The 11,474-nt window shown below is 36.7% G+C and overlaps 1 protein-coding gene across 1 annotated transcript in view; it reads right to left on the bottom strand.

Annotated features, from left to right (window-relative positions):
• Window positions 1–175: 175 nt before the first annotated feature.
• Window positions 176–11,474, bottom strand: part of rab26 (RAB26, member RAS oncogene family) — a 55,322-nt gene continuing 44,023 nt past the window's right edge. The window contains exons 6-9 of the mRNA XM_086063721.1: window positions 8,078–8,143; window positions 5,894–5,950; window positions 4,087–4,163; window positions 176–921 (exon numbers count right to left, since the gene is read on the bottom strand). Of these exons, the coding sequence (XP_085919847.1) occupies window positions 819–921; window positions 4,087–4,163; window positions 5,894–5,950; window positions 8,078–8,143 (303 nt within the window). The 3' untranslated portion in view covers window positions 176–818. The remainder of the gene's footprint in view (window positions 922–4,086; window positions 4,164–5,893; window positions 5,951–8,077; window positions 8,144–11,474) is intronic.

Below are 11,474 nucleotides of genomic sequence, written 5' to 3'. Positions count from 1 at the left end.
TGGCGTCTGTATGTCATGTGACCAGCAGTTAACCTGTGATTAGTCACACTGTGATTGGTCAACTGCTGGTCACATGACAAATTGTCACATTGTTACCGTTCTGAAACAGTGAGACGGCCAAACTCTCTATATACGGCTCTGATTTGTATGGAATCCGAATGAACATAAGGTCAGGTCCTCATCATTGTTCTTTAATGTAAATACAATTTCCATTCAGTTACAATGCGTATTACAAGTTTACAATAAACAGATGAGTATTTGACTGTACATTTGTTTCATTTTAAAGATGATCACATTTCAACCGCATATATAATGTAGTGTAATTGATCACATTTTCAGGATAGACATGTATGCTGGTAACAAATACACAAAAAAACAATTATTACAAAACCAGCTTCCATGAGGTACAATGAAACATTTGTACAAAGTGTTCTTTAGTTTCCAGTTTCTCTCATGTGATTGCCGTAATGATTATTCAACTCTAATCTCTACTTTACATTTCAATTTGAACAAGACTTTTACAAACTACAAAGCATCAGTTCACAAAAGATTGAAAATGTGCACGCCACAGCACACGGCACATTCATGATGCTGTGAAGGGGGACTAACACAGACATGAACGTGTGTTAAGTGGCTCTGTGTGTGTGCGTGTGTACAAGCCTGCATACATGTACTGTAGGTAGGCTCAATTTTACATTCAGAAACATTAAACTTGAAACAATGAATAAACATTTCTCCGGTGCTCAGACTTGAATATTTGATGGACGTGTACATCTGTGTCATAGCGTCGCACACATGCACACGCACACGCACCGGATCTATGAGCGGCAGCAGCCGGCAGTCCTCATTTCTTTGTTGACGTACTCCTGCAACTGAAACTTTGGCTCATCGGGCTCCTTCATGGTCCTGTGCTTCAGCTCTCTAAGGCAGACAGACACAGACAAAGAATCCAATAAAAGCACGCAATCATTTTCTATAGCAACTGCCCTCATTAGGGTCACGGTAGAGCTAACCAGCTGAGTCACCAGCCAATCGTAGGCCAGTAACTTACAGTCTGTGTTAACTCTAAGCCAGCTGAGTGTGTCCATTTATTCCGAGACATGACCTTTTAATTTGACAAAATGAAATGGCGGATGGATGAGCAAGTCCCAGAGAGGACAGGTATTTTGTCATGTTTCTAACAGATGTGCTCTAAATCATCCATCCATCCTCTTTCTATATCCCTGGAAAGGGATGCTAGTCAATCACATAGAACGTACAATTATTGACTCCCACATTCGCATCTACAGTATGAGGACCTCTGCGTTACCTTTCACAGTAACAGAAAAATTACGTCTCGCTGAAAGCTGTCATTAGCCAGTGCTATGGGGGATGCACTGACATTAAAGTGGAAGTCAAGTTCCAGAGACGGCAAATCCAGGTCCTTAAAGTAAAACCCCTGCCACCGTTTGGGTTTAGCCCCTCGTGCTAGCTAGCTAGCTCCCTCGCAGGTAAACAAACACCCGGGGAGCTAGCTCGGGAGCACCTGGGGCTAAAGCTAAACTGTGGCAGTGGTTTTACTTTCTGGACCTGGATTTGCCACCTCTGAAGTCATTGACACTAAAATGTTATACATGACCTCACTAGTCTAAACATGACATTCTAATTAATATTACATATTTGGAATATGAGTTAAGCACCAAAATCCAGCCGTTTTATCCATCTCAGGGGGCGGCCATTTTGCTACTTGCTGTCGACTGAAGATGACATCAATGTTGCTCAGGGCTCAGGCAACAACCAATCAGAGGTCACCTGTTTTCTGAAGCTGCGCTGTGGTTGGTTGTTACCTGAGACTTGAGCAACATTGATGTCATCGTCATTCGACAGCAAGTGTCAAAATGTCCGCCCCCGGAGATGGATAAAAACGGCTGGATTTTGCTGCTTAACTCATATTCCACTAACACAATATTAACCAAAATACCATGTTTAGACTAGTGGGGTTGCATAGAACATATTATTGTAAAAAATAAAATAAAAGTGGGTTGACTTCCCCTTTAAAGGGATACTTGACTCATTGAACCATTTTGTCCAGAATTAATTTGATAACTTCACTGAAGCAACCCCCTTCACTCCCGGCTGTTTTACTGGATTTTGACTGATTTTGCAATGACCACAGAATATTGTGTTTTATTGCTATAAAAACATGGAACCTACCAAAATTAAGATGAGAGTCTCTTCTTTCATCAGGAAAAAAGTAAATTTCTATCCGTTTTGCAGTAATTTGCATTAGAATATAGCTAAGTTTCATCATTATATACAAATCTGTTCAGTACTCTGGGTAAATCAGCGTGTTTTCAATGTGGCCCTGGTTGATCTCTTATACTCTGCTGCCACCTGCTGGCCGTTTTTGTAATAACGACCATTGCTTTAACCGTTCTGTGCAGTTGAGAGGCTGCATCAAAGCCTTCTGTATGTTCTAGCATAGAAAAATAAAATAAAACAAAAAACAACTTTAAAAAAAGTCTTTAGGACACTTAAAACATTTAAAATAGAACGTATTTATAAGTTTTTGGGGGCAAATGAGTTAATACCTTTAAAAACACATGTTTCCACTTGCTGTCGACTGAAGGTGACATCACCTGTGCTGAGGAAATGGGTAACGACCAATCATGGCTCACCTTTTTCTAGGTTTGGTCAGCAAACTGAACCATGATTGGTCGTTATCTGTTTCCTGAGCACAAGTTGTGTCATCTTCAGTCAACAGCAAGTGGCAAAATTAGTTTTTAATGGTCTTAATAATTGTCTAAATAACTTCTTACTGTTGAAAATGGCTCATTGGGTCAAGTATCCTTTTAAACTTTGATGTCAAATAGAGGGCAGCAAAATACCATGTTGCTGGCCGCAGTTTTGACACTACTGATTCTATTTGAAATTAAACGTCCCACCCAATATCTTCAGCTGGGAACAAAAAAAAACCCATAGCATTACTCGCATTAGAGCGAAAAAAGAGGCACCCATTCAACAGTTGAGAAACTAGCATTAAAAGAAATGCTGCAGATTTTTCATAGGCAGACACTAAATAGAAAAAAATAGTAGCCTACTTAGAAGATTGCTGGGACAGACTACTGATCCACTGTGGGGTGAAAGTACTAAGCAGATTTATCTCAACAATCAATATGTTCTATCTGCAGTTGTTCAATACATTAAAAATACTGAGCTGACCACGGATCTAATCAGATCTAATAAAAAATGTCCTTGAAGGAGGCCAACCTCGGTGAATATAAAGATCTTAACCAGAACACAGCTGATCGTATGAATTGTATTTTATTCTTCTAATGATTTGCTGACACTATTTATGTATATACGTACATAAATGTACGTATTTATTTATTCACTCATTATCGGATGTTCTGTTTTTCAAATGAATGTTCTGGGAAGAAAGTTTGGTGAGAAATGAGATGAATGGATACGCAAACTGGCTCCGAGCAGCAGGCCATCTCGAAACGGAATTATTTTGGACACGCTAGACCTTCTGCGGCATCTGTGCGGTGGATAAAGCTCCGCGGTCGTGTACTCCATCTTGCTGGTATTCATCTTTCCTGGTATAAAATCTGTTCGACTTTAACTTGCAGTCCTCCTTACGGTCATTCATAACGTAGCGAACATTCAGGATGAAAGAAGCAGCAGAAGTTCTACTTAAAAGTGGCAGCAGCGTCCTTACAACGACGAACGGCAACGTCCGGTTTGGTTTCAACCTCATGCCAGTTGCTTCTAATTAAGTGCACACTCCACTGATCCCTCTGAAAGGATATGATGGAGATGTTATGTGCGCACCATTCAAATTGATAGATAACAGAGTATGCACTAAGCTCATTTGAATATTGTTAGCTGCACCGAGGCAGATATTTGTTACTGCAGAGAGGGAACAGAAAACATGAACCAGCAATGGATATATAGATAACAAAAGCACAACTTTTACTTATAGGTAGTGAGCATTTATCTGTTGAAGATTCCGAACTGATAAAAGTAGGAAAAATGGAAGATGTCATCTATGTGGATCAATACACAACTGTCGGCTGTGAGATGGAGGATAGATGTGTGACTCACTTGGCCACAGCAGTGAAAGCCAGCTCCACATTCAGTCCGGACCTGGCGCTCGTCTCCATGAAGGGCACCCCAAACTCCTGCATAAAAATAAAAAAAACAACAAACAGAACGCAGGAGACAGCTGGATGCCAGCTGGGTACAATATAGAAACTCAAAATACATAAAGCTCAAAATACGCTACAATGTGCTGCACTCAATTTCATATTCTTTCTCTCAGATCCTCAGTGAGTTATTGGCCATGAGGTGAACTACTGAACTAACATTGACCAGCATGAGAGTGATGACATCAAATGTAACACTTCTGCTTCCCATGCACATGAGAGTTTGTAACACTAGCAAGTCAGTGACTCATTAAAATGTCTGACAGAGGTGGCAAATCCAGGTCCAGAAAGTCAAAACGCTGCCACAGTTTGGCTTTAGCCCCTGATGCTAGCTGGCTAGCTCCCTAAAAAAAGTAAACAAGCACCATGGCAGCTAGCTAAGAAACTAGCTAGCTAGCTCCCAAAAAGGTAAACAAGCACTATTGCTGCTAGCTAGCAAGCTAGCACCTGGGGCTAAAGCCAAACTGTGGCAGGGTTTTTACTTTCTGGACATGGATTTGCCACCTCCGTCCAACATTTTAATGGGCGCACCAATTTTTAGCGTTGAAATGTTTTTGTTAAGACTATTCGCAAGATAGCAAAATACACTCGCGCAATATAGAAATGTACAGTTGGAGATTATGTTTTGGGTTCCAATGATAAGGTCAGCAACAGCTTCTTTTCATATAAAGATTTTTCTTGCTTTCTTCTTTCATATCTACATCAACTCGCACCTAATGGGATCCAACATGGTTGTTTGTAATATTGCCGCTAGCTTTGGCTCAAGGGTGCACATTAACTCATTCACTGCCATTGACGGCTATAGACGTCAAAAATTCATTTGAACAATTTCTATTAGTTTAACATTTTTTCCCACTTTTGTTAACAAGAGTATGAATTTGTAATTGTACATTTAGAACAGATATCAAATTTGTGATTTCATGCGATTGGTTACAATTACAAATTGTAATCGCCTGAAAATTTTAATTGTAATTAATCGCATGACTATAATAGTTCTAGGTTTTCATACTAACAAAAGTGGAAAAAATGTTAAACTAATAGAAATGGTTCAAATGAATTTCTGACGTCTATAGCCGTCAACGGCAGTGAATGAGTTAATATTACATTACCAACACCCATAGCAAAAATTTGAGCTTTTATCAAACTTGAAGAAAGAGGGACCATTTTAGATGATCACATTATAGGACAAAATAATCAAATGCAGCACATCTCTACACCACTGCAAAATACCTTGAAAAACACATTGTTGAACAAGCGCTCATTTTCATTTGGATTGCGTAGGTGTCACAAATGCTGCGGCCACTTCATTTATGACACTCTTCCTCTTACATTTATATTTTATGCGTGTCCTCCATCATGACAACAGTCTTGTTTTGCGTCTCCACAGTGACAGCTGATGCCCTTCTGCAACACCCCTCCCACCCACTTACGTTCACCTTTACTCTTGTACACCTCTCGGAGCTTATTTGAGGGAAATGGCCTGGAAAATTAAGTCAGCAAGCCTTCCCACTTCCCCAATCATGCATGCAAACAATAACAACACAAATGAGCACTCATGAATATATAACGACATACTCTAATTTAGACTGCAGCACCCATACAGTGAGAATTTTAAAATCGGTATGGACAGATCAAGTGCAGAACGTATATTATTCTTGTTAAATATGTCACATATGTGCATATTACGGATAATAACACATAATTACCTTTGCCAGTTTTTCTCCCTCCTCTCGTTTCACCACCCTGTCATGGTTCGAGTCGGCCTACAAAACATTATATAGTGTTTATATTTGTAACATCCCACACGCAGACACCCAAAATGCAGGTAAACAACCACTGTGACAACCTTGATGGTTTAAAGTGGGCTAAGTTTTGTAGCCTACTCAAGGGCCACATACGATTTTCAAAATGAAAGGGCCATTCGTAGATGGGGTTAAATAATAATAATGATAATAAAATCAAAATGATAAAAATGTAAAGTTCAGATGTGTGCATAAAGCATGTTTATTTTTAATAAGTAATATTATTCATTAATCTACGGAAGCGTATTGCATTCGCTTGAAAGAAAATCTGTGCTGTGTATTTTTGAATTTTTTTGTTTTGTTTTATGGATTTCTTTTCTGGGGGGTTTGGAATTATTTTGTTTTGCGGAATACGTTTTTTCCTGTTTTCTGCATTTTTTTTTTCAGTTTTTCAGATTTTTTTTCCTTTTTGGAAATATTTGTTTAAATTATATTTAGTTTTTTAATTGTAATAGTTTTATTTTTTCTTAATTTCTTTTGCAGTAATTACATTTTTTATTAATATTATTGCCTTAAAGGGATATACTTGACTGAAGGTGACATCACCTGTGCAGAGGAAGTAGGTAACGACCAATCATGGCTCACCTGTTTTCTGGGTTTGGTCAGCAAACTGAAGCATGATTGGTTGTTACCTGTTTCAAGGTAATAATTCTACGTGAAAAATAATGACGTTATCAAATTCATTCGGGACAAAATATTAACTTTTTATCGCACAAAATGGATCAATAAGTCAAGTATCCCTTTAATGCCAGAAAAAAAACATTACAAAACCAGGGAAAAAAATCCTCATTGAAAAAAAATCCATAAAACACAAAAAATATATATTTAAAAAAACACAACAAACTAAGCCCCCCCCCACCAAACTGGTGTTTTTCAAGTTATTGCAATACACTTCTGTATTACATATGTTTTTATAAAATAAAAATGTAAATATATGTAAAATTCTTTACTGATATTTATTATTTTGAATAAATTAACAAGCCAATTACATAAAGAGATAAATGAATATAAACAAAAAAATATGAATAATGCATTTTCATGGACCCATTTTAGAACAAAACTGTTTAATGAATGTAACAAATATTATAGGACTCTTGATGTAAATTTAAAGCTGCTCAATGCAGAAAATAGAATTCCAAATCGCTACTGCCACGTGTGGCCGAAAAATTTAATTGCACACTCCCTTCTCCACGTACACACTGCGTGCATGACGTCACATCGCCAGACAGAGGGCGGGAAATTCAAACCCAAATCTAGTCTGAAAACGATTGGCCGGAGGCTTGCAGGAGAACAGCTAAAGTGTTAATCTGAGAAGATTTTTGCGTCATAAATGGTCAAATAAAAAGGCTATTGTAAAGATATTTTGGTGCAAATTGTTACATGGACGCGCGTGGGTGGGGTGACCTTTGGTTTAAATGTAAATAAGCTCCACATTATTCCTATCTATGTCCCGTACACTTCTAGGAGAAACTGTTGGGTTACCTTGAAACTGGCTTCTTCCTAAAGCCGGAGCAAACATCCTTGTTTTTATTTCCACAAGGAGGTTTTGGCCGAGCATGCCAAGCCAAACACTCACAAAATGAGCAACTGGTGCCCTCTTAGATGATCAAGAGATGTGGCCCTCCAAAGACTGTTATCCTTATAGTGTGTTTGACTTTCTTCTTCCTTGCCTTCTTCTGCACAGCGGGTTTATCAGAGAACAAAGTTGTAAATAAGAGGAAGGGGGGAAAAATGGTCCGGGATGCTTTATAGAACCGAGAACTGCTGTGTCGGGTGATAACTCTCAGCTTGCCAATACGAGCAGCTCCTTTACATTACAGCCGTGTTGAGTTATTGCTATTATAACATATAGCGAGTAATGGAGATGTCAAAGTGAAGTAAAATTTGGCATTTTAGGCCAACTGGAAGCTTCCTAAGGTGCGAACAAATTACCCCAGCCTTAAGTGTAAATCTGGTCCACAAAACATAAGAAGTACTTTCATAAATCAATGAGGCAGCCTTCGCCGCTCTCTCCATCATGACTTCTATCCCTCCTCGCTGACTCCATCTATCAAGTCATCTTCTACAGCGTTGACAACAAGGTCTCACCTTGTTGCCTAGCAGCATGATGACCACGTCCTGCTGGGTGTACTCATGGATCTCTGTCAACCACGCCTGCAAAAAGACGAGATGTAGAAGTGAAAGTGAAATTCTATATAGGGAAGAGGAGAGGGTTGATGATGATGATGGATGACACACAAAAGGAGTCGAGGTAAAATTGCAGATTGTTTGGAAGCTTTAGCCTTTTTCTTCTTACAATCACGCCTCTCTTTGCTTTTATCCTATCCATCTACATTTCCACGTGGGTGGTTTCTGAGATGGCCGGCCTTGGCAGAAGAGCGGTTATTGACTAGCGTGATACACACGCACATAAAGAAAGAATGCACACATACAAACCTCCAGAGCTATGGAGGACCAAAACTGCCCAAATTAAAAATAAATAAATGAATAAAAGTGAAAATAAAAATGGATATAAAATTGGATTTAAAAATTAAATACCAAAAAATATATATATATATAAAAAAAAAAAAATATATATATATATATATATATATATATATACCCAAATAAATAAATTAAATTAAAAATGAATACAAAAATAAAAAACAAGATTAAATGAATATAAAAATAAATGTCGAAAAAAATCTAAAAATAAATGTATAAATAGAAATAAATATCAACCAATAAATAAAAACGCTCTGCAAAGCCCAACCCAAGACACGCTTAGGACCACCCCCTCATTTGAGTAACATTTCGACCAGACAACGTGTCATGAAATAAATACATTGCGTTTTTATTGATTGATTGATATTTAATTATATTTATATATTTATTTCAACATTTATTTCTATATTTATTTTTTGAGTCTCGTTTTTATTTTTGTATTTATTTTTACTTTATATGTTTATAAATATATATATATATATATATTTGTTTTGAATTATATTTTTATATCCGTTTTTTTTCTCCACTTTTGTTTATTTATTTATTTATTTAGTGTCACTATCGATATTGTATCATCATACTGTAGCGTATCAAATACACAATTATTTAATTTTTATTAAAAAAAATGTTTTAGCTTTCCTCAAAAAAGTAGATAGATTACACATTTCAACCCACAAAATAAATCAAATCACAGTCGTTTCAATAACACTTGTATTACATGGTTGTACTAAAATACGACTGCGTGTTATAAGTGAAATGGAATTACTAATACATAGTTATTTACAGCAAAGTAGCTGTCCTACTTCCATTTTTTCCAATTAGCCTAGATGATTATAGGCATAATCTGTTAGGGTAATTACCGTCCCTCAGTGTTCTCTGGGGAGATACGCAATGTGTGATTAAATCTAAATCCAATCAGACTCCTCCACCAGTGTACATTAACATTTAAAAAATCTTGTAACATATTCTATTATATAAATATATTTTTGCCAGCACAATGAATGTTGGATAGTGTTGAAAGTAAATAATACATTTAGGAGGATTAATGGATTTATTTTCACTGGCAATTATATGAGGTTAGAAGATTTTAGAATCTGCCTCTCGTGGTAAGTTTAAGTGGGAAGAAAATGTGTGGTAATTGAATGAATACCAGATAAGAACACTTTGGAGTGGTTCAAGGTTCTGCCTCCTACATTGGCTGAGGGCAAGCCAAGCATTTGTGCAAAGAAGAAAAGAAACAACTTTCACATCCATGGGTTGATTTTCTATACCCTGTTCAGGGTCACAAGGTATCCATTACAAAACTTCATTATTACAGATGTGTGTATTGAAAGCAGTGTTGCCATAGTTACCTTACAAAAGTAACTCTGTTACTTTACTGTTTAAGTTAGATCACAAATGCATTTCTTAGCTACTTTTAGCAGACTGTTTCACATAAAAATGACAACTGCTTTTGGCAAAAAATTATTGGAGCTGTTTAAGGATAAAACATTTTTTTAATTAAAATAAATAATTAAAGACAGCCTATTTTACCTGACAAAAATGATTGTTTTTGTAAATAAATAAAAATCTAGCAACTTTAATCAGATTAACGTTTTTCAATACTTTGTCTTGCACTCCCCAAAACATATATATATATATATATATATTTTTTTTTTTGTTATGTTTTTGTTTTTTAAAGCTATTACAAAAGACGACCAGCAGGTGGCAGCAGAGTATAAGAGATCAGCCAGGGTCATGTTGCAACAAGCTCTTTTTGCCAGTGTTTTCAATGAATAATTATGAAACTTAGCTATATTCTAGTTCTAATTGCTGCAAAACTGAAACAGATACAAACTTTTTTTTTCCTGATGAAAGAAGATATTAATTTTTTTCTTTTGGCAGATTCCATGTTCTTATAGCAATGGAACAGAATATTCTGTGGACCTTGCAAAATCAATCAAAATCCAGTAAAACAGCTGAGAGCGAAGGGGGTTGCTTCAGTGAAAATGGCTGGGAGTGAATGAGTTAATAGTTACTCAAAATGTGTTATTGGCATCACTGATCCTATGCTTACTATAATATAGAAATTACTAGCCTTTTATAGCAACAACTGTGTTTGTTATATTTTTTGCATGTCTTACACATTGTTTGGGATGAAATTCATTTAGGAAAAGTCTGGTTGAGTTGATTTGACTTCATGTTATCATTGGTCATAATTTGCATGTTCTATAAAACCAACAACAACAAAATAACTCCAATCCCATTGCAAATTACACTTATTTGCAAAAATTTCAAAAATCACTCCCAGCAATTTCCACTGAAGCAACCCCCTTCGCTCCCGACCGGTTTACTGGATTTTGACAGATTTTGCACGGTCCACAGAATATTGTGTTCTATTGATATAAAAACGTGGAACCTACCAATAGAAAGATGAGAGTCTCTTCTTTCATCAGGAAAAAAAAGTACATTTGTATCTGTTTCCGTTTTTCAGGAATTAGCATTAGAATATAGCTAAATTTCATCTGGCAAAAAGAGCTTGTTGCAACATGGTCCTGGCTGATCTCTTATACTCTGCTGCCACCTGCTGGTCGTTTTTTTGTTGTTGCAATAACTATCATTGCTTTAAGCGACCTCTTCATGTCAGAAGCTGCATCAAAGCCTTCTGCATGCTCTTGCGTTTAAAAAAAATAAAAAATGAAAAAAACGTATAAATATGTTTTTGGGAACGCAGGATAAAGTATTAAAAACGTATTTATACGTTTATGCGTTTGAATGAGTTAATAGTCAGTGACAAGTTGTTAATGTAACATCAATAAATATCACTAAAGAGCAGAGTCAACTTTATTTAATTGTTATCAAATGAAACACTTTCCTTTCCTTGCCCGATACCGGCTCCCTCCCTCTTACTATGTGAAATGAACGTAATTCCTGCCTTCATCCACAGGTTTACCCTAATCCTTATTCCCTCTTGCTAGGGTTTACATCGCTTCATTACAGACAGTCGCAGTGAGCGGCCTTG

This window comes from Leptonotus elevatus, chromosome 20 (assembly GCF_054856555.1).
Source record: "Leptonotus elevatus isolate MCC_2025b chromosome 20, RoL_Lele_1.0, whole genome shotgun sequence".
NCBI classification, from domain to species: domain Eukaryota; kingdom Metazoa; phylum Chordata; class Actinopteri; order Syngnathiformes; family Syngnathidae; genus Leptonotus; species Leptonotus elevatus.
Note: the sequence above shows the minus strand (reverse complement) of the source record. Positions and strands in the feature narration are given on the sequence as shown.